Raw genomic sequence first — 23,944 nt, 5'->3', positions numbered from 1 at the left:
ATTTGGTAGCCTGCTCCTTATTAGTTTTAACTATTTTTGTGGGTTTCATGTTATATTAACAGGCTGTTTAGTACTGTCCTAAATGAAACACATTAAATATTCTCATTACAAATGTTCATTGAAATCTGTAGTTTACTTTTTAATTTTGCACAAATTCATTTTCATTCTTTTTTCCAGTTATTCTAATTTTTGTTTTCATTCCAATTTCAGAGTTTCAGGCTGAAAATCTTTTGTTTGTATTAACCATTGTGGATGGATGGATGAGTTTAATATTCTAACTCTGTAAATAGAGCAGCAGTTAACACTGTTGCTTTGAGTCTGTGTTTGAATCCTGAATGAGTTAAAGTTGCAGCTTTTATCCTGTGGTGGGAATAAAATTTTAAAAATGTTTTGGACATTTATGTTGGTTTCTCCACAGTACTGGTGAACCATGACTTTCAATACCTAAGGCTTAAAACAAAAGGTTCAGTATGAGTGTGTCCTTTTATACCTCTGGTTTTACAACAATACACTAAATGTTGTAAGAGAAAATGCAGTTGACAAAAGTAGGTCATTTTGAAAGCCTAAAGTGGACAAATCAAGTTATGGTCCACACCAAGCAAATAATATATAAATGTAAAGTCTGATAATTGTATAAGCTAAAGCTCAATGCAGTATTTGCGAAGCAGAGTCATAAGACTACCAGTGCCTTATAAAATTCACAATTATTTTATACTAGCAATTAGAAGCATCATTTTTACTAATAGACCTTCTCAAAGGTCCATTTAGATAGTAAGAAAAAGATTTATCAATGAAAAGATATCTGTGCAATATTTGTAAGAGTAAAAATTACTACATCTTTACAACACCGCAGTGAAAATTCCTAGAAAATATAACATAAACATTTACAAAATAAATTAGAAATGCCAAAGGTAGCTGGTGACGTATATTGTGAATAATGGAAAGACCAACCCAAACAAAGGTTTGTCACACCTGAACAGCAATGAGGGATATGAGTTGTATTAAGGACATTGTTTGGTAATTTGAATATATTGATAAGAAAACAGAAAATGCAACTCTTATTTTTGTAATATTTTTGCCAGTTGCAAATTCAGTAACATCCCAGCTGGTACTAGGGAATTTTATTTGATAAACAATTTGAGATTATAGAGCACAGTAAGCTTCAAAGATTAAAAAGATAAGTAAAGATAACCTAGAGAGACCTAGGCTTTGTTCCAGAAAGGAGGATTAATATTAAATCTGGCTTAAGCAAGTTGGGATTCATGAACATGAGGCTAATTTAGTTCTAGAAAACTTGGATTTTGCCAAACTTGTGTTTTTTGAACTGACTAAGCCAGAATTACATGATCTGTGAGCCCAAAGATGCAGATAATTCACTAATCCTGCTTTCTGGAATGTGCTTAGGCTTTGTCTGTTCCGAAAGGAAAGGTTTGGAACTCCAACTTAATTACCACAGCAACCATTGCCCTGAAAAGTAACCTGCAAATAGCAAGTTTAATGTTAAGGGTTAATGCTTCACAGATTTAAAAAAAAATTAGGAACGGTGTCCAAACAAAAAATCAAAGGTCGTAAATGTCCTGTCAGAAATCCTGATCTCAGCTGCACCATTTGAAAAGCAGATGAAATGTTGAACATGTTGTGTTCCTTCCTGAACAAACAATTGACACAAAAGCACAAATACTTTGCCAAATGTTGCCCAGAGACAGGTACTCAAACCCTGTTTAAACATTCTGCCATGCCCAGAAAAGTGTCTACATGAATGTTACCATTTTACTTCTGAGACTTTAATATATCTAAGCAAATAAATTAACCACCATGTGGCCACCAAGGGACACTCCAGCTCCCCAGACCCCCAATCCAAACAGGCCTGGACACAATTCTCAATAAACGTACAATAAACTCTTTGTCTTCGTCTTTCTTTCTCTCTGCCTCATCTGCTCCTCCAAGCAAGCTTGAGGCACGCAGCTCCTTTTATATAAAAGCTGGGAGTAGTTCTGGTGTCCCATAATCACTTCTGGATTTGATTGGAGCCCAAAAAAGTAGAGCTCACTAGTTCTCGTAGCACCCATGGAACCCAACAGGGCTGAGTCAAAGAACTCCAATTCCTATATTGCCCTGTAGGAATTTGTGGCGCTGCCACAACCCAGGAGGGCTGCCATATAGTAGTCCGGGACGATAATGCCTTGTGCAAGCTATGTTCCCCTGTCCTTCCACAGTGAGGGCCATCCCTCACACACCATCAAAAGGAATTCCACAGAGAAACAGCTAGGGCAGTTAAAGAACTGCTCTATTTCTGAGCAATAATAACTGATAATAGACTTGCTTGTGAAATAAGCTGCCCCACTTCATCCCTTATGCAGAATCTCATCTTTTGAAAAAAAAATGCCTCAGAAGACACTGCTCTTCTGCAAATACCTATATCTATATGTTTATTAATTCAGTTTTGATTCAGGATTCTGTAATGGAGTAAGGCAACAATAATACTTCTGCATTGTATTATAGTTCATTTGACTTATAGCTTTTACTGTTGTCTATAACATTTCTGACTGCTAGCCGAGTTCCCATTTTCTGTCTTGTTTTTACTTATTTAGGTAACTTATTAAGTGGAACTTGTAGCCATAATGTGAATGAAAGAGGTGGTTGCATTGTTCTATATTACAGAGCACAAATAACAGAAGCAATGTGGTCTTTATTTATTACGTCTTTTATTGCATTCTTAATACATTTTTAATCTTTGGGCTCTGTATATTAATCACTGCTACAACTTACACTAAACACATGTTAATGAACTAAAATGGCTACTGCATATACTTCACTGCGTTGAAAATCATATCAGTCAGTAAGGTTGAATATTTTTTGTATTATTGCAGCAAAATGAACATCATTACAATAATATGAACAGGAAATATTTTCTCGGCATCTGTGTGAAAATACACTTGCACTTTGTTCTGTACATTTCAAATACTCCATAGAAATATCAAATAATCCTCTTTTCCAATTATTATGATAAAATGTTATGCTACACACATTATTACAGATGTTGAAGCCAAATATCTGGGATCTCATGTTTGAACAGGGCAAGTTACTATTCAAAGACTGGATATTGTTCCAAGGATTTGGGGCAGGTTTGTAGGGCAGTTTTATACACAATTTACACTACATTTCTATTATTATTAAGTTATAATATCATAATAGAAATTATACAACTTACCATAATGCCGAATCAGTGGGAGCCCTGAGCTCGTGTTCCTGCAACCAGACGATCCCATTTGGGGACAATGGAAGACAGTGACACACGAAGTGTGTTGCTTATGTTCAGTCTACTCCGTAATCTCGTTTTGGTTGCTGTCACTGCAGAAAACACTGCCTTACAAAGATAGGATGTTGGAAATGGAAGCAGACTTTTCAATGCTTTTGTGTCAACCTCAGGATATTCCGCCTTGACTTTTATCCAAAACGTATGAAGATTTGAAGTTGTCTCAAACATACTTTTAAGGCCACTATCATTTGCAAACTCAAGCAGTTGATCCTCTTCAAGCACAGACAAAGTTAATTCACCTGGCTTATTCACAAATGGGCCACAGATCCATTCCTTCCCATTTCAGGGGTCTTTTGTGGTTGGGAATAATGCTCAAACGCTATTGAAAGTTGAGATAGGAGATCATACACCAGCTGGGAGAAAGAAGGCCCTGGCTTGGTATCTTTAACAATCTCTGCTAACATTTGAAACACATCAAAAATCCCAATGTTCACTTGTTGGCCCCATAAATCAAGTTTGGCTTTGAATGCAGCCACTTCATCTGCCAACTTGAACAACGGGTATCTTGTGCCTCTGCCCCACGTGCTGCTGCTCCACCACCACCTCAGATTTTCCACCTCAGGCTCCTCCAGCACTCCTCCAGCCTGGCTGGATACTGAGTCTGCAGAGTGGGTAAAGGTGGGGGTGCCCTAGTCCCTGAATGCAAGTTCATATTGTGAGGTTTCTGAACCCTGTTGGGACCCCCACCCAACAGGAACATCACGCTGAAGTGCATCCTGAAGCGCGATTGCTTCACAGTAGAGCTGTGAGCCTGCTGTTGCCCCGGCAACAGATAAACATTAAACAGACTTGGTGATTGCACTTCGGGATGCTCTTCGGCATGTTGTCCCATTGACGGAGGTTCCAAGAGAGTTTAGAAACCTCACATTTTCTTGAATGAATGCCGCATTAATAGGAATGTTTCTTGAACAAGCATCACTGAACCACATAAAAACTGTCTTCAAATGCAGCAGTTCGCATATGTTTGCAACCCGAGATTTTTCTTCTTTTTTTGCATATAACAAAGGCATATGCATTGCATTTGTCATTCCAACAGATTGCACATCATAAACATTAACACTGTTATCGTTTTTTCGTGTCTGCCGTTTCTATTGGACGGTGACAATGAGTTAAATTCCAATGGATGTTTTTCAAATGTTGACAAGCAATAAGCAAAAGGTATCACTGAAAACCGTAGAAAACAAAAACAGCAAAAAAAAACAGTACGAGGAAAGTTCAAAGAAAGAAATTTTTTTTACAATGTTTCTGTTTGGGGATCGTTGTGCAAATGTGCACAACTGAGCTGCGACCACAGATCTAACTGCTCTGTGGATGATTCATTCAAGCATTTCAAGGTCACATCGTTGTAATGAAAGTATCCGTAACGAGATTTCTATAGACTCGTGCCATATGGGGAAACTGTCAGGACCATAAAAATACTTTGTTCTAATACTCTTTCACCTCGGTCTCTCTCCTTTCTCTGCGCCGCTGCAAAGCCCCGCCCGCCGGGCGTTCTGAAAAGTCTGAGTGAGTCTCCGTTGCCAGCAGTTCTCTCATGGCCCGGCTGTCAGACAGCTGCGGCCTGGTAGTGGACTGGGGGTTGGGGACCCCTGCTTTAGAGAATAATCTTCATGCATAGCCATCAGAAAATCTTTCTTTTCCATGGCTGAAAGGTTGTTGCCCTCTGTTTCTCAGACGTGTAGTCCATGGTTAGCTATTTATTGGTCAACAAATAAGGGCTTGTAAAGTTTTTTTTTCTGTGAATGAGTGTTTATCCAGGATTGTGTTAGCCAATTGAAATTTGGTGTTCCAGTGCCAGCTAATTTGCTGGTGCGTAAGTGTGCTATAGCAAACTGATTTGTTCTGAGATCCGGGATTATCTAATCTCACTTTCTGTCATTGAGGGGGAACAGACCGCTGAACAAATATGGTGGCTCAGTTTTGTTTTCTGTGTTTCACAAGAACAACAAAGATCTTACTCCAAATCATTCAGTAAAATTAAAAGACATTATTTTACATACAGCTCTTGTTTATACCATTCAGAGCCAGAAAACACTTTAAAGGGTAAATGTAATCTGCCATTTATAATGATCAACAGTCTAGTACAATAAATCTTGGTGTACCATACAACTTTTTCATGTTTATAGTTGATTTACTACATTTTAAAGAACTACCTGATCTGGACTGGAAGTTTGCTCTTAGTGAACTATACAGTGGTATGAAAAACTATTTGCCCCCTTCCTGATTTCTTATTCTTTTGCATGTTTGTCACACAAAATGTTTCTGATCATCAAACACATTTAACCATTAGTCAAATATAACACAAGTAAACACAAAATGCAGTTTGTAAATGATGGTTTTTATTATTTAGGGAGAAAAAAAAATCCAAACCTACATGGCCCTGTGTGAAAAAGTAATTGCCCCCTGAACCTAATAACTGGTTGGGCCACCCTTAGCAGCAATAACTGCAATCGAGCGTTTGCGATAACTTGCAATGAGTCTTTTACAGCGCTCTGGAGGAATTTTGGCCCACTCATCTTTGCAAAATTGTTGTAATTCAGCTTTATTTGAGGGTTTTCTAGCATGAACCGCCTTTTTAAGGTCATGCCATAGCATCTCAATTGGATTCAGGTCAGGACTTTGACTAGGCCACTCCAAAGTCTTCATTTTGTTTTTCTTCAGCCATTCAGAGGTGGATTTGCTGGTGTGTTTTGGGTCATTGTCCTGTTGCAGCACCCAAGATCGCTTCAGCTTGAGTTGACGAACAGATGGCCGGACATTCTCCTTCAGGATTTTTTGGTAGACAGTAGAATTCATGGTTCCATCTATCACAGCAAGCCTTCCAGGTCCTGAAGCAGCAAAACAACCCCAGACCATCACACTACCACCACCATATTTTACTGTTGGTATGATGTTCTTTTTCTGAAATGCTGTGTTCCTTTTACGCCAGATGTAACGGGACATTTGCCTTCCAAAAAGTTCAACTTTTGACCCATCAGTCCACAAGGTATTTTCCCAAAAGTCTTGGCAATCATTGAGATGTTTCTTAGCAAAATTGAGATGAGCCCTAATGTTCTTTTTGCTTAACAGTGGTTTGCGTCTTGGAAAACTGCCATGCAGGCCGTTTTTGCCCAGTCTCTTTCTTATGGTGGAGTCGTGAACACTGACCTTAATTGAGGCAAGTGAGGCCTGCAGTTCTTTAGATGTTGTCCTGGGGTCTTTTGTGACCTCTCGGATGAGTCGTCTCTGCGCTCTTGGGGTAATTTTGGTCGGCCGGCCACTCCTGGGAAGGTTCACCACTGTTCCATGTTTTTGCCATTTGTGGATAATGGCTCTCACTGTGGTTCGCTGGAGTCCCAAAGCTTTAGAAATGGCTTTATAACCTTTACCAGACTGATAGATCTCAATTACTTCTGTTCTCATTTGTTCCTGAATTTCTTTGGATCTTGGCATGATGTCTAGCTTTTGAGGTGCTTTTGGTCTACTTCTCTGTGTCAGGCAGCTCCTATTTAAGTGATTTCTTGATTGAAACAGGTGTGGCAGTAATCAGGCCTGGGGGTGGCTACGGAAATTGAACTCAGGTGTGATACACCACAGTTAGGTTATTTTTTAACAAGGGGGCAATTACTTTTTCACACAGGGCCATGTAGGTTTGGATTTTTTTTCTCCCTAAATAATAAACACCATCATTTAAAAACTGCATTTTGTGTTTACTTGTGTTATATTTGACTAATGGTTAAATGTGTTTGATGATCAGAAACATTTTGTGTGACAAACATGCAAAAGAATAAGAAATCAGGAAGGGGGCAAATAGTTTTTCACACCACTGTATAGTGTGGCATATTAGCAGACTACCGTTTAGTCCTGGCTTGGTCACTGTGAGCATGGAGTGTTATCCTTTTAACCTAACTATATATGTTTTTTTGTCATTTCACACCCTAAAAATATATGTTTTAGTTTAGATTTTTGTTACCTTAATGGTTTGAATGAATGGAAATATTTAAATGTGATTGTGCCCTGTGGTGCCTTTCAGTTTTTGTTTTTTTTCTTCCACCAGCATAGGATCCCACTCCCCCTAAAGTATGATTAAGAAGGTTCAGTAAATATATGGATTTACTTAAATAAAGGATTTAAAAACTTTTTTGCATTTAAATCTCAGCATTGATCTTTTTTTTCCTTGAGCAATTATATACAAAATAAAACCAAAACAGAAACCCAATAGATCTTAAATGGAGTTATCATTTGTCACTTTCATGAACAGTAATTCTGTGTATTGAAGGCTTTAAATCTGTTGTTTATTTTTTTATTTTTTTAGCATTCTATACCTGCAGTGGAGCTCAGACAGCCATTCTTCCCAACCCATATGGGCCCCATGAAGTTGCGTACTTTCCACCGTCCTTCATTAAAGAAATATTCCTTTGGTGTATTATCCCAGCCTGGACCTCACCCTGTCCAGCCCCTTTTGAAGCATATTAAGAAAAAAGCTAAGGTACCTTTTGTTAAATACCTTTTGTATGTAATCACATAAGTAACTTGAAGTAATAAGTCACAACAATAGTAATAGTTATTATAGGATAATTTACAGTATTTCTTGCTTTACATGGCTTACTAAGTGACTCTTTATTAATGTATGTATTTATTTTTGCAATTTTATTGTATTTCTCATTCATCCATATTTTGTGTTTCATCATGTGTCAAATGCCGCCGTCAAATTTCAGTAGTATTTGAAATATCTTGATTGGTTAATTTTTTTAGATGCGTGAGCAAGAACGGCAAGCCTCTGGTGGTGGAGATATGTTTTTTATGCGCACAGCTCAAGATTTGACTGGAAAAGATGGTGATTTGATCCTGGCAGAATACAGTGAAGAGTACCCTCCACTTATCATGCAAGTAGGCATGGCAACAAAGGTCAAGAATTATTACAAAAGAGTAAGTTGAATACATTTCTGTTTTTTAATGCCACTTAATGCAGAAATACACCACTTAAGTAGTTATTTATAAAAAGTATAAATATAATTTAATATACTGTTTGCACACTGATATGTTTTTTCTTCTGTTGTCTGTTAGAAACCAGGAAAAGACCCGGGAGCTCCTGACTGTAAATATGGAGAGACTGTCTATTGCCATACTTCCCCATTTCTTGGGTCATTACACCCAGGGCAGCTGCTACAGGTAGAGTGGGAAGAGGGGGACAATCTGAGTAGGTTTTTGGATGTTTCTATGGAATCTCACAATATCATTAAAATTACAATTTTAAGGACCTATAAGATTCCTGATTATGAATTCAATTAAAAATAATACATTTTGTATATTAATACAATTAATTAACTAACTCTGAATTGTACTCCTATATTTTTGGAATGCTCAACTGTTGAGGGTTCTTCATATTGCAGTTTTAGCAGAATTTGGACTTGTGATATGTCACATAATTTGGTAATTTGTGTTTTCAATTTTACTTTTTTATTTGTGCTTTTTATCCCCCTTTTTAACTAAGAGAATAAATATCATTTAATGTAGACTATGAAGCCAAAATGATGTAGACTGTACAACCCTCAGTTTTCTTTATTTCTGCATGGAAATAACCTTTAGCCTATTAAATCATATCCACCAATGTTTTATAATACAGCACTAAATGCTGATTCAGTTTTCTCCAAACTTAGGATGAACTTTTTACAGAGTTTGAAATTTTATTTTCTTTATATTTAAACAGGCCTTTGAAAATAATCTCTTTCGTGCCCCCATTTACTTGCATAAGATGCCAGAGACTGACTTTTTAATTTTACGGACACGCCAGGGATATTATGTTCGAGAACTGGTTGATATCTTTGTGGTGGGACAAGAGTGCCCACTGTTTGAAGTGCCTGGGCCTAACTCCAAAAGAGCCAACACTCACATAAGAGATTTCTTGCAGGTACTTATTGACCTGATATTATTAGTTTTGTATGTGCCTTTTCAATCTAAATGGCCTATGTTGGCAGATTCTGACTTTTGTGTTTCTTCTGCAGGTATTTATTTACAGACTCTTCTGGAAGAGTAAGGATAGGCCCAGACGGATACGCATGGAAGACATTAAAAAGGCATTTCCTTCACATTCAGAAAGTAGCATTAGAAAAAGACTAAAGCTGTGTGCAGACTTCAAGCGAACAGGTATTGTCATACATTTCTGATAAGAAGTGTTCCCTGGGATGTGAATTTTTTGTGTGAAGTTTTTTCAAGAATGGTTAAAATTGATTTAAAGTGAAAAACAACATTTTTAAATGTGTGTTTATTTCAGGAATGGACTCGAACTGGTGGGTATTAAAGCCTGATTTTCGCCTGCCAACTGAAGAGGAAATCCGTGCAATGGTCTCTCCTGAACAGTGCTGTGCTTATTACAGCATGCTAGTTGCTGAACAGAGACTAAAGGTATTCCAACATTTAGACATATCAACTGTAATAAGAAGCAGACATTATACTTGGATAATAGTTGCCTGTACTGGCTTGGTTAATTTCTACTTTTCAGCTTATGCTTATGAGGTTCAGTGACAGATCTCAGTTGATTTAAGTTTGATTAGACATTATTGCAAACATATGATGTAAATGTTAATTTACAAGTTAATATTAAAGTTGAGTGTTGTTTTCAGGATGCAGGTTATGGAGAAAAGTCATTTTTTGCACCAGAAGAGGAGAATGAGGAAGACTTTCAAATGAAAATTGATGATGAGGTCTGAACTTATTCTTTACTGTCTAATTTCCATTTCTGGCCCACCTACCAGTTGAATAACTTTTAATTGCTGTAAATAGCAATGTTATCAGCTTGTTTCTCAATGTTACTCCTTATCTTTACTTATAGAATTTCATTCTTCTAGGTTAGAACAGCTCCCTGGAATACCACACGTGCATTCATCGCAGCAATGAAAGGAAAGTGCCTTCTAGAAGTTACTGGTGTAGCTGACCCGACTGGATGCGGGGAAGGATTCTCCTATGTAAAGGTTCCTAACAAGCCCACACAACAGAAGGTATGATTGTTGTTAGTACTGAATTTCTTAAATCAGGAAAATATATAAGTAATAACAAGTTTTTTTATCAATATGAATTTATGTATTTTTTTTCCTATTAGGATGACAGAGAGCCACAGCCTGCAAAGAAAACTGTGACAGGAACTGATGCTGATCTTAGGCGACTATCACTTAAAAATGCCAAGCAGTTATTACGCAAATTTGGTGTACCTGAAGAAGAGGTGTTAAACGTTTTCCTTTTTTTATTCAGTAAATTGTAGTACAATTAAACATTTTTAATATAACTTAATATAAGGATTTAAGGGTTTGGTGGCATATTAATTTATATGTTTTGGTGATACAGTGAATAAGCACTTTTGTTTTAGAGGTTATAATTTAATACTTGGCCAACAGAGTATCATAATTAAGCTAAATTAAAAAAAGATTTATAGGAGTGTGTTTAATTGTAAGAGAGAAGCATTTCCTACACATGTAGTGTATAATACTAGTAAATAACAACATGAATTTAAAAGCAATATTTTTTCCATCGATAGATAAAGAAGTTGTCCCGATGGGAGGTGATAGATGTTGTGCGCACAATGTCAACAGAGCAAGCACGTTCTGGAGAAGGGCCCATGAGTAAATTTGCAAGAGGTTCTAGGTTCTCTGTGGCAGAACATCAGGAAAGATACAAGGAGGAATGCCAAAGGATATTTGATTTGCAAAACAAGTATGTAACTGGGGTAAAATATTGATATGTAATCAAAATACATGTTTTTAACATTTGTTTTTGTACTGCAGATCTTTTTACTGCTATGCAATGTATTTTTGACTTCTTTAAGTAAGTTGTTCTTGCAATGTTGATTAAACAATAAAGGACTACCTGCTTATGTAGTTCTGTGCAAAGGTTTGGGCACTCTGGCCAAAGTACAGATTTGTTGTCATTTGAAAGGGGGGAAAAAAACAGTAAATACAACTTCTGCAGCAAACAAACTGAAAGTGTAATTTTATGAAAAGGGTAAGGTTCGATCTTTTAATGAACAAAAAAATGTTTTAATAAAGTAAATAAATAAATAAAAGTTTGGGCATCCTACTAAATTAATGCTTAGTAACACCCTCTTTGGCAAAAATGGCAGCTTGCAAATGTTTTTTGTAGCGAGCTATGAGTCTTTTAACTGTTGTTTTGTAAACTTATCCACATTCTCTCTTGTAGATAGCTTCCATCTATTTGATTTTCTTGGGTGTATTGCTTGAACAGCATAATGAAGATCTACCCACAGATTTTCAGCAATGTTCCAGTAGGGGACTGCAGGAGCCATTCCAAAACCTTCACCTTGTGTTTCTTTACAGTTTTCAGCTTCAGTTTCCTGACTGACTGTCTGACATTCCTTCTGGTATTTAGTGGAATACATTCTTCCCTGTTCTCACACAGTGTTTCCTGTGCCACTATCTGACATACAACAGCAAAGTGTATTAGATCCACCCCTGCATTTAACAGTTGGGAAGGTGTCCTTTACTTCAAATGCAGCACGTTTTTTTCTTGAAACAAATCTTTTATGGTTGTGGCTGAACCATAATTTTAACATCAATTTGATCCAAAATGCCTCTGTGTTATATAGTGCTGTTTTGCATACTTATGGTACTATTTTTTATGAAGAGATCATAGGTAAGATTTCCTGCTGATGGCTCTTCTATGAAGGTCATGTGCAAGTAATGTTATAGCAGTGCATCCATCACTTGTTTCTCTGCTACACCTGCCTTCAAGTCCCTTTCAGTCATATTGGGGTTTGCTTTTCCTTCTTGCACAGTATATAAGCCATTCTATCTGCCGGTTTCTTAATCTTCAAGATCTTTTCTTTACCTCCAAATTCCTCTTAATTGCCATGTCCTTTTGACTTATCAGACTATGGAAATTTCTATCTGGGAGTGGTTTGATCTCTTTTAATAGCCTTCCCCAACTTTGTAGATATCAGTTTAATTTTCAAGTCCTCCGTCAGCTGCTTAGAAGAGCCCATAATTTTTAAGTGTTAAATAGTATTTGAAGAGTTAAACAATTTTTAGGCTCTGATTTGTCAACAGCTGACAATTGCTAATGCCAATTCTTGACCAGACAAAACACCTTCACAATCTAACCCAAACCAGATTAACAACCTAATGACCTCTGAGACCTTACCATGGAAAGGGTGTTCAAATGTTTGCAAATACCACATTTGCTCTTTTACTATTTAATTCAGTTGATCAAATAAAATATAACTGCACAATAACATTTTCATAAAATGTTTGTGTGCTGTTGAAGTTGTATTTCCTGCTTTTTACTTTAAATGTCAACAAAATATCTAATTTGGCCAGGGTTTTTTCAAACATTTGCATGAAACTGAATCTTAATGTTAATATTTTGGGGAAAAAAAATTAAATGTCCAAGCTGTTCAAAAAAAGATTATCACATTGAGATGCTCAGGGAAATGACACATGCTCACAACAAATTAAATCTTTTTTCCTTCGATGGATGTTGCAAACATGTACAGATGTGCTTTTGTTAGATGTGACAATTTCAGGTACCTGGCCAAAGAGAGAATATTCAGAAGGGTGTATGTATACTGTGTGTCAAATAATTTTCTTTTGTTCTTGTAATAGAAATAAATTGAATATGAACCTTGTGTCTGCCTTAGTAAAATTTTCCTCCTCATTTGCAGGGTGTTAGAATCAACAGAGATTTTATCAACAGATACAGACAGCAGCTCTGCAGAAGACAGTGACTTTGAAGAGATGGGAAAGAATATTGAGAACATGCTGCAGAATAAGAAAACAAGCTCTCAACTGTCCCGGGAGAGGGAAGAACAAGAGAGAAAAGAATTGCAGAGAATGCTGATGGGGGAGGATAGTGGACCAGAGAGAGATAAAAATAAAAAAGAGAAGAAGGATCGCAAAGGTTTTTGTAAGTATTTTGACAAACTACTGTAGTACAATACACTTCTTACGATTTTTAGAAGCCATGTTTCTCAATACACATTTAGAAGTCATAAATGGTAAACCATACTAGATTTTAAGTTGCACTGGAAGCACATGTATGTTTGGTGATTTCAGTAAATTGAGAATGTCATTTATTGCTATAAACAATCTTTTCTCTATACTTGGATACAAGATAATAACTTCACCAAAAGAACATAAATTTGCCAAAGTTTCCTGAGGGGCAGCTTCAGACACTAGTGATAGTTTCTTGCAAGATTTTTGAAGTGAAGGCAATTGTGAAGTATGAAAATTCCTTGTTAATTTGTAAAGAGTGTCAAAATGGAAAAGAAGAAATTAGGTAAACATTACAGTAGCACAAGAACTGTTGTGTTTAGTTTCACCTTTACAGAAAATGTGTAAAAATAAGATTAAGACAAGAATATACTTTGATCAAATATACTTTAAAAAAAGAGAATAGAGTTATTTCTAGTATAGGAATGTGTTTTATCAACATCAAAAGTAAAATTATGGGCAGGTAGAATAAGAAATTGTTAATGCCTTGTAACTACTAGTTTCCCTATGGACTTTGCAGTTTAATACAACATGAAAATGCTAAAGTTTTTAACAAACAACATTTTGAAAAAATAGTTTTGAAAATGATGTGTTAATATAAAAATATAAATATTTTCTACTTGTGAAACTTTTTTTGGAGTATACAGTATGTACAAAGATTTAGCATGCAAAGCATTCAGAAATGAGCCAGGAATTTTGATTTAGGTATTATTGTTTGTACTGTTTTCTTGTCTTCTTCTAAATGGTGAACTGTATTTGTGTATTTTTTTTTTTCAACAGCCAGTTCTCTTTCAACTTGCTCGCACAAAGATGATGATACCTCATCTGTTACCAGTCTTAACTCCTCTGCTATGGGACGGCGTCTAAAGATTTATCGAACATTCAGAGATGAAGAAGGGAAGGAGTATGTGCGGTGTGAAACAGTAAGAAAGCCATCAGTTATTGATGCTTATACTCGCATACGTACCACCAAAGATGAGGAATTTATGTGAGTAAGGTCTGAATTGAGAAGTCTGTATCAGGACATGTGTTAGTTTTCATTGTCACAATTAACCTATCTGTTTTCTTTTGGTAGCCGAAAGTTTGCTCTGTTTGATGAGCAGCACCGAGAAGAGATGCGTAAAGAGCGAAGGAGAATTCAGGAGCAGCTGCGTAGACTGAAAAGAAACCAGGAGAAAGAAAAGATGAAGGGTCCACCTGAAAAAAAACCTAAGAAAATGAAGGAGCGACCAGATTTAAAGGTAAAACCTAAATAACTTATATTTAATTACAGAATTACTAGATTTCTTAGGCTGTAAATATTTTTACTATTAAAAAAAATACAAATGTCTACTGGTAGTAGATGTTAAAAGAATTTTACTGAATTAAATTAATATGAAGATCTGAATTGTATTTATGCATGAAACTGAGGCTGTGAATTTTTCTGAACATATCTTTTACTGAGTTCATAATAAAGGTTTACATTGATTATAAGTATTTAAGTAATCCCTGTTTTGTTCCAATATTTTGGCCTAATTTGTTTATTACAGAAAAAAAAAAAAAAAACCTTCATCCATCTTAAATCATTACATCCCTTACAGGAGTAATCCCATATTGAATATAAAAAATAAATCAATATATAAACAGGATCTTTGCATATTTTAATTTGGTTTATTTATAGTTTTCAAAAATCAGTCTTAGATTGTGTAAAATGTTGTTGAACAGGAGTTGCATTGTGGTTAACATCGCTGCCACAAGTTGTGGTTGTTTTTTTGTGAGGAATTCTCCTATTCTCCCTATGCCTTTTCGTTTTTTTATCTTCTTTCCATATCCTGTGTGTGCACCTCTAAACCTGCATGAATGAGGGTGGATGTGTGAGTAAGAATGCCTTATAATGAGCTATTTCCTTTCTTGTGCTTGCTGCTGCACGGTGGAGCTTAGGTCTTCAACCAGATAAGGCAGCTTAGAAAATGGCTGGATAAATGAATGCATTACTAAGACTGGGATATATACTGTTTAACACTAATTACTCAGTTTGAAATAATTAAATGCAAAATGCACAGAAAATGGAAACAAAAGTTCTCTTTTTTTACCACATTTTTAAGACTTGTCTAAAGTAGTATAATAAAATAGGTATGTTAGAATTGGGAAAAGAAATCTTGGTACACAATTATTTTCATTTTGAGTAATTTTTACATTATTTTTATGAAAATATTAATGATTATTTTCAATACTTTTATTTGGTGCCTATCCACAGCTAAAGTGTGGTGCTTGTGGAGAGATTGGACACATGAGAACAAACAAATTCTGCCCTTTGTATTATCAAACAAATGCCCCACCCTCAAACCCAGTTGCCATGACTGAAGAACAGGAGGAGGAACTGGAGAAGACAGTTATTCACAATGATAATGAAGAGCTAATTAAAGTTGAAGGGACAAAGATTGTACTTGGCAAGCAGCTCATTGAAAGGTAAGACCACTTCCCCCTTTCTCTGAAGGGCCTGTCACATTACATTACATTTTCAGTGATTTTCATACACAGACATAATTTACATAATATTAGTGAGTTGGAGGAAGTTGTGACGTGCTCCTGTGACCAATTAGTCTGCAGCTTGTCCTGACAAAATCAAAAAGGTTTAGTTTCATCTTAAGGCATAGTAGTAGCTTCTGTATATGTAAGAACTGAAAACCAGTGAGCACTTGGCTGGAAGTACAATACATGTAATGAAGGTACAAAGAATGTGGAATGCATATGTTTTGGACCATATAGACAGAAAAGATGCTCCTGTGATGTCTAATGTTTTATGTTTTACCACTGAATGGAAAATAGAAAAAAATGAGAAAGGGTTCAGATTCTGTCAGGCAGTGAAATTTCGGCTCTCAGAAAAACGAGCAAGCTCACAATACTTCAGGAATGTTAAAACTGTGCTAGAAAATCATCACAGAGTCATCTAATTTTTTTTCACCTGTGATTTCTAATCATGCAATCTGATAAGAGCAGCACTGGAAGTTGTGAAGGTGGACATCCTCATTGACTAGGAAGTTGTGTAATGTGCCACCGTCTTAAGTAACCTTTGCCTGCTTTTGTGCTGCTTTTACATAATTAACTAAATTAACATAAATATAAATCTCTGTGTATCTGTATCAAAGTAAAACTGTAAAAAATTGAACTTTTCTATATGCCAAGTAAAAGCAGCTTCCTGGTTATTGTTAGTGCTTTCATTAGAAACACCTAGTAACAAAAGTAACTCAAAAGCTGTTTTCCCTTCCCAGATATATAGTGCCTTGAAAAAGTATTCTGCCATAAAAACTTGGCAAATGTTTATTTTAAATTGTAAACTTACAAAAGTTCATCATATTGAAGCGTAAAAATATGAATCCACAATCATATTACCTAGGTCAGGCCACACATCTAAACTTGGTTCTTTAACAAGAATGTTGTGAGACAGCACTTGCCATTCTGACTAAGTTGCAGAAGTCAGTGATTATGATTGGAGTCGATGATCACAGCTCAACAGTGACCTAGACATTGCACAAAAAGGGCATTTATGGAAGAATGGCAGGGAAGAAGTCCTGGTTAAAAAAAAAAGTAATTGATTGTAAAGAATTTGCAAAATGTCTTTTGTAAGATATTGCAAACATGTGGCTGAAAGACTTGTACTATGATGAGACTAAACTGGAACTTTTTGGTTTTAATGCTAAGCAGTAAGGCATGAATCTAACATTGTTCATCAGCCAGCGAACACCATCCACGCTATAAAATGTGGTTGTGGCAGCATTATGTTGTGGGCATGCTTTTCAGAAACAGGGACTGACAGGCTAATCAGCATTTATGGGTAGAGGAAGGCCACACAATAGAGACAGATCCTGGAGGAAACCTTGTTATTGTCTATCAGAAACCTTAAACAGGGGCAGTAAGTTTGTCTTTCAAGCAACATTGGGTTGTCTTCAAATGAAGAAAGGAGAGAGTCCTGACTTTAAAGGAATATTCTACCCAAAGTGGAGTGTTTCTTTAACTTGCACTTTCATGCACTTAAAAATGCTGTCCATCACAGGTCCTCGACTAACTTGGGACAGCCTGAGCAGTATTACAAAGGAATAGGTCAAGGTTGCGCAAAATTAATAGAGACTTTCCAAAATGACTACTTGCTATAATAGCAGTGAGAGGTGGTTCAACCAAGTATTGAACAGTAGCAAAGCACTGCAATCTCTAATTTTACTAGCAGTTCCAGGGTGGACCATACAGAATATAGAATAAAAATAAGAAGAATTTAAAATGATGAGTTGATTATATATGAATTGTCTCTCTAGTGCGGATGAAGTACGTAGGAAATCACTGGTTCTGAAATTTCCAAAGCAACAGTTGCCTCCCAAAAAAAAGAGGAGAGTGGGAACTACAGTGCACTGTGATTATCTGAACGTGAGTATTTATTAATCAAGAATTTGTGTGTGTTCTACTTTCCTATTAATTACTATTTCACATTCATTAAATGTGAACAGCTTATAAGAGTAACCCCCCCCAATGTTTTTGTTTTTCTAAGTTTCTTACCCTATATACTTTGTAGTGATTGATGAAAACTTATATAATGTTTTCATGCAGAATGGAGATAACAGAATTTCTGATTGAATAGGTGTCTATGGAGACCAGTGCTGGACAGCAGCAAATAATATTAATAACAGCCATGAAGAAATCTCAAATTACTTGTTGCGCATAATACAAATGTCAAGTCATCCAGATGCTTGCTCATAAACAGTTGAATCTTTACTAAAATATTGTTAAATAATTTGTGAACGAAAATGGTACTCGCTCAAACTTTATTAAGCATTTCAACTGAAGACCTGTCTCCCTCTCATTTATTGGTCAGGTGTCCAGTAGTAGCTTATTCATTAGTTAACACTGCTGTTAATGTGATATCAGTATTGCAGGGTGCACTGGGAGATGTGTACAACTAAAAATTTAAAACTTAAAGAAAAGTATGTGAAAACATTATCAAAAAAAAATCCTTGTACTTGTGCCAACCTGCAGTTGGATACTGGACTTCCTGTCTGGTCGCTTCCAGAGGGTGAGGCTGGGTCCCCACACCTCCACTACTGTCAGCTTCAACACCGGGATGCTTCATGGTTGTGTGCTCAGCCCACTCCTCTACACCCTCTACACATATGACTGTATTTCCACAAACCACAGCAACAAGATCATAAAGTTCACGGGTGACATAACGGTGGTCATACTCATCTCGGGCAAGGAGGGTGAGCTGGCATACAGGGACGAGGTGGAGCGGCTGTCAGAGTGATGAAGAGTCAATAACCTGCTCCTTAACACTTTAGAAAAAATAAAACTGACATCCAGCCACTCATCGTTGGCAGGGTTTGTGTGGAGAGGGTACCGGTGTTCAGGTTTCTGGGCATTGAGCTGGAAGATGACCTGACCTGGAGCGCAAACACCAAAGAGCTACTGAAGAAGGCATAACAGAGACTATTTTCTGAGAATCCTCAGAACCATTTCCCCAAAAATCTGCTCCTTGCGATTTATCACTGTTCCATCGAGAGTGTGCTCATGTACGGACTGTGTGTGTGGTATGGCAGCTGCACTTCCTCAGAAAGGAAAGCGCTCCACAGGGTTGTCGGGACAGTGTAGAGAACAACTGGCTGTACCGTCCTGCACTCTGGAACAAATCTACACCTCCCGATGCTGCAAAAAAGCAACAGACATTTCACAGGATTCATCACATCCCGGTCATTGCCTCTTCCAGCTTTTGCCATCTGGCAAAAAATACAGAGCAGTGATAACCAGGACAAACCGCCTTAAAAGCAGTTTTTATCCAAAAGCAATCATGGCCCTGAACTCAAATAAAACTGCTCCATATCATTTTCTAAATGTGCAATATAGACCTTAAATCAACCAGTGCAATTTGTACATTTAACCAGTGCAATTTGTATATATGACAAGTGTAATTTGTATATATTTGTAATGTACTTTTATTACTATTCCTTTTCTTGTTTTTTTAACTCTTATGCCTTACACTGAGTCAACAGCACCTTCAATTTCGTTGTTCTTTTGTAAAAGTGACTATCTATCTATCTCAAATAGCAGGTCAATTCACCAATACAGTTTCATAGATTATCACTAAATAATCCCAATGTACTCCTGTTGTAATGTAACAGCTGGTGGCGGGTATACAATTCAAATGCCTTTTGCGCTTGATGTGAGTTTAATTTTCATTCACAATATTGTTTTCTGAAGGTTGTTTCTTTAACAGTATTTTAGCAAAAATACAAGTGTTTGGGACATTGTGAGTATACAATTGAATGACTTAACATGTGGAGTATGCAACACGAGTAACGTGAGATCTTTTTCATTGATGTTTTTGATATTGTTGGCTGTTGTCCAGGATTGGTCTCCATAAGTGCCTATTTAATCAGAAACTTTATCTCCATTCTGCATAAAGATATGGAATTAAAAAAATTCTCAGTCATTTCTACAAACTACACAGAGTAAACAACATTATTTAAAAATACTTTTTTTTTTAACTTTAACAGAGCTATTGCCAGAAAGTATGGTGCTTGTTCACTTAACTGCATTATTTCATATCTTCTTCCTATAGTACTGAGACAATAACAAGAATTGTGAATATGCTCGTACTTTCTACTGACTCTGAGCCTTAAACATTCTTGTTCTTTTTTCATTCATACCCTTCCATTTCCATTTCCTTTCTTTTGGCATTGCAGACTCTGCTCTTATTTGGCTCTGATCTTTCTTCAATAAAAACATTCACACATTCCCAATCAGTTAGGATTTAGTAGTATCCTTCTTTTCAGTATTTACATGCTGCCACTTGGTAAGTTGTCCTGTTTCATGGGTTTAGTGTTTATTCTACCCAGTTTTCTGTTACTATAAATTTTCTAACAACATTTCCACCTATCTACCAGTAGTCTGTGTTCATGATGTACCTGTGTAAAATAGAGGATGGCCTTGAATTTCCTCAAACTAAATGCTGATTGGATCAAAACCTGTGATGTGTCCTTGTCAGGTCCTCTATGATTGTCTCTAGCTTGGGTTTTATTTTTGATTCTTTATTCAGCTTTGAGTGTCAAAGGTTCTCTTTCATTAAACCTTAGTTTTTTAGCATCTTCCCTGCATTGCATTACTGCTGTTGTCTGTCAGCATAAAAGATTATAAAACCTTGGTTAGTGCTGTTTCTGCTTCCTGCCTTAACTGTTCATTTTTGTTTTCTTCACAGTCACCTTTACCAAATCTTAAACTGACTATAATAATCTCATAATTAAGATGTCAAACTTCTCTCAAACACCATACCATTATAGCAGTTTCAGTGATCAGTTTCAGTTTACATTCATTGCAATCCTTTCCTTATTGTGTTCAAAGTATAATATGGTATTGTCCGCCCTCTCAAAGTAACACATGAATTTTTTTTAATCCTTCATCCATGCAAGCATTCTGCCATTGGTTTACATATGATTCATCATACCAGGTTCAGACCAGCCAGCAAAGAAAATACTGATTTCCCTTTGCTGCCATACCCCTAAAATTAAATCTTAAATTTGTAATATTTCAAACCTTAATTGAAAACATATGTCTTCAGCTAGCAGTTTTTTCCTTCTTTATCATAAGTCTTATCAAGGGCCTTTGTATCCGTATTTTATGTCTTTAGTCTTTACGTTTTTAAGTTTTGTATGTAGTCTGATCTGTATTGTTAATTTAACTGTGTAGAGGTTTATCGCCAGCAATTTCAAGTACCATTTTTCTTATGTATACTGTAAATGAAAGAAGTGGTGTAGTACTTCATGGCCCTTAATGCTAGCTGATCAGTGATTGTTCAATTAAAACTATGGAACTAGGTTTTATGATGTTCTCAAATATTTAAACAATATTTATCAAAAAACAAACAATTTTATATAACTGTTAGTGTATTTGAAGCATAAAGTATTTTTTTTTACTGAAGTGCTTGTCATAACAATGTAATTGAACAAATTTTCCATTCATTTGATCAGTTCATTTTACTAATTCAGTTGTGCTTAGTTTACTTGGAATTGAAATCTGTTGTTACAGTTACTACAGTGATGTACATTTAAAGACTCTATAAGATTTTAGCTGCGGCTTTCAATTCATTTGGTAAGTGCTCTCTTCTTCTCTTCAGCGGCCACACAAGTCTATTCATCGTCGCAGGACTGACCCCATGGTAACCTTGTCTTCAATACTTGAAGGGATCATTAATGACATGCGTGACCATCCAAATGTAAGAAAGTATCATAGAATGCTTAATTCAGATTATTTTAATGCTCTTGTCATTGCTGCTGCTAAGATTGATCTCTTGTAATGATTCTGTAAATATTTTCATACATTAAATGTAGAACAGTAATTTTACCAATATATGATATACAGTATATTAAAGAATACTAGTTGAGTAATTATAAATAAAATTCATTGTTGTACAAAAGCTTTCTTTAATTTATTTGATTATTATTTGTAGTACTAGGGTGTTGTACCGTGTTAGCCATTATGAATGTAGAGTAAAGCCAAGCAAAATGACACCTTTTATTGGCTAACTAGAAAGATTACAATATGCAAGCTTTCGAGGCAACTCAGGCCCCTTCTTCAGGCAAGATGTAATTATTACAAAAATGATTACATCTTGCCTGAAGAAGGGGCCTGAGTTGCCTCGAAAGCTTGCATATTGTAATCTTTCTAGTTAGCCAATAAAAGGTGTCATTTTGCTTGGCTTTACTTTTGATTATTATTGAATTTCTTTTTGGTAATGAATAAGTGTGATGTTTTTGCAACTTCAACCTGTTTATTATTATTATTAATAATAATAATAATATTATTATTGTAATAATTTTTTTTTTTTGCAGACCTATCCTTTTCACACACCTGTAAATGCTAAGGTTGTTAAAGATTATTACAAAATCATTACACGACCTATGGACTTACAGACCCTAAGGGAAAATGTCAGAAAAAGAATGTACCCATCACGGGAGGAGTTCCGTGAAAATGTGGAGCTTATTGTAAAAAACAGTGCCACATACAATGGTAAGACAACACAATATTAAGATGCTTGCATGGAGTTAAAATGGAAATAAAATTTCTGGGCTTCAGACTGTGACATAAAAAAATATAACTTACAAAGATACTTTAAAGTTTCATTGCCATTATCATTTCACACCATAGCTGTCTTTTTATAAGTTAATATGTGGTCATAATTTATTTGCCATTATTTAAATACATCTTTACACCCTTTGCCACCTTCCTTATTCATTGCTGGTTACATGCATAGAATTAACTTGCCCACAGTATGCAGGCTTAACATACATCATCACACAGTTTAGGTTAATAGCTGCTTTATTGGTGGTTTAGTTTGTATTTAAAGGGCATTTTCCACCACAGAGGAGAAAACCACTGGTAAAATGCAGTTTCTCATGTGATAGAAGTAACTGTCCCTCCATCCATCCATTATCCAACCCGCTATATCCTAACTACAGGGTCACGTGGGTCTGCTGGAGCCAATCCCAGCCAACTGTTTTTCACAAATAATGATAGAATGACTGATTCAATTTCTAATGATATTTTTTCATACAAAGGTGTTCAGAGTCTTCAAAGTGTAGTGTGTGACACTGCTTCTGACTATGCATGGTTTAAAAAGCACTGCAGGTCAGTTCAGGTTGGGGAGCATACACTGATACAGTGCACTGCCGCACCCACCACACGCCGAAACAGCTCAGGATCCTGGTTGGCAACCCCCCAGGCAGATACGCGGCCCAGTCCCGCCCTCAGGAGATTACCCCCTATCTGCCACAGCCAGGTATTACGTTGGCGTCCCTTTGGCCTGGTCCAGCCACTCGGGTCCTCAACAATGAGGATTCTGCCCTTGGGGTATCGCACCACATGGCCGTAGTGCCTTAACTGATGCTCCCTCACAGTGCTGGTAATGTGCCTCATGTGGGACTCGGTGAGCAATCACTCATTCGACACAATAGTCAAACCAGCGGTACACAAAGATTATCTGAAGAGACACAGTACCGACGGAGTCCAGTCTTCGTCTATAGGTAACTTATTAGTTGAAAAATCTTTAAATGAACTCAAAAGTTTGACCTGGTTTCCTTTCAAAAAAGAACGATGGGGAGCAGTATAGGAAAACAAAGCAACACATCACAAAAGAGGAATTTAAAAAACTTAGAAGATTGCAGAAATCTTTAGTATTATCTTTTAAAAGCATTTTCTTACTTGGATATCTGTTTTAAAACTTTTATATCAAGTATATATACTATATTGCATGGTGGTGCAGTTGTAGCGCTGTTGCCTTGCAGTAAGGAGACCAAGCTTCACATCCTGGGTCCTCCCTGCGTGTTCTCCTCATTTCTGCATAGGTCTCCTCCAGGTACTTCAGTTTCCTCCCAGCGTCCAACGACATGCAGGCTAGGTGTGCTGGTGAAGCTAAATTGGCCCTAATGTGTTTTTGGTGTGTGTATGTTTACCCTGCAATTTTTTGGCACCCTGTATGGTGTTTGTTCCTGCCTTGTGCCCTGTGTCTGGTGTTTCAGCACCCCCCACGGCCATGGTCTGGATTAATTGGGTTAAAACAATAACATGATGACATGACTATATTGCATAATATCTTGTAAAACGGAAAGCATTACTTTATTTTTGTGGCAAGGTG

The 23,944-nt window shown here is 36.5% G+C and overlaps 1 protein-coding gene across 3 annotated transcripts in view; it reads left to right on the top strand.

Annotated features, from left to right (window-relative positions):
• The window catches only part of taf1 (TAF1 RNA polymerase II, TATA box binding protein (TBP)-associated factor), a 117,916-nt gene that overhangs the window by 56,715 nt on the left and 37,257 nt on the right, over positions 1-23,944 (top strand). For all 3 annotated transcript variants that reach the window (XM_028816024.2, XM_028816025.2, XM_028816023.2), the window contains exons 14-30: positions 7,614-7,787; positions 8,054-8,227; positions 8,366-8,470; positions 9,009-9,209; positions 9,304-9,445; positions 9,573-9,703; positions 9,922-10,002; positions 10,147-10,296; positions 10,398-10,517; positions 10,830-11,005; positions 12,969-13,210; positions 14,077-14,284; positions 14,372-14,537; positions 15,533-15,744; positions 17,586-17,694; positions 21,428-21,526; positions 22,143-22,320. In XM_028816024.2, coding sequence (XP_028671857.1) covers positions 7,614-7,787; positions 8,054-8,227; positions 8,366-8,470; positions 9,009-9,209; positions 9,304-9,445; positions 9,573-9,703; positions 9,922-10,002; positions 10,147-10,296; positions 10,398-10,517; positions 10,830-11,005; positions 12,969-13,210; positions 14,077-14,284; positions 14,372-14,537; positions 15,533-15,744; positions 17,586-17,694; positions 21,428-21,526; positions 22,143-22,320 — 2,668 coding nt within the window. The remainder of the gene's footprint in view (positions 1-7,613; positions 7,788-8,053; positions 8,228-8,365; positions 8,471-9,008; positions 9,210-9,303; positions 9,446-9,572; positions 9,704-9,921; positions 10,003-10,146; positions 10,297-10,397; positions 10,518-10,829; positions 11,006-12,968; positions 13,211-14,076; positions 14,285-14,371; positions 14,538-15,532; positions 15,745-17,585; positions 17,695-21,427; positions 21,527-22,142; positions 22,321-23,944) is intronic.

This window comes from Erpetoichthys calabaricus, chromosome 12, assembly GCF_900747795.2.
Source record: "Erpetoichthys calabaricus chromosome 12, fErpCal1.3, whole genome shotgun sequence".
NCBI classification, from domain to species: domain Eukaryota; kingdom Metazoa; phylum Chordata; class Cladistia; order Polypteriformes; family Polypteridae; genus Erpetoichthys; species Erpetoichthys calabaricus.
The sequence above is the reverse complement of the archived record's forward strand: the minus strand, read 5'-3'. Positions and strand labels throughout refer to the sequence as shown.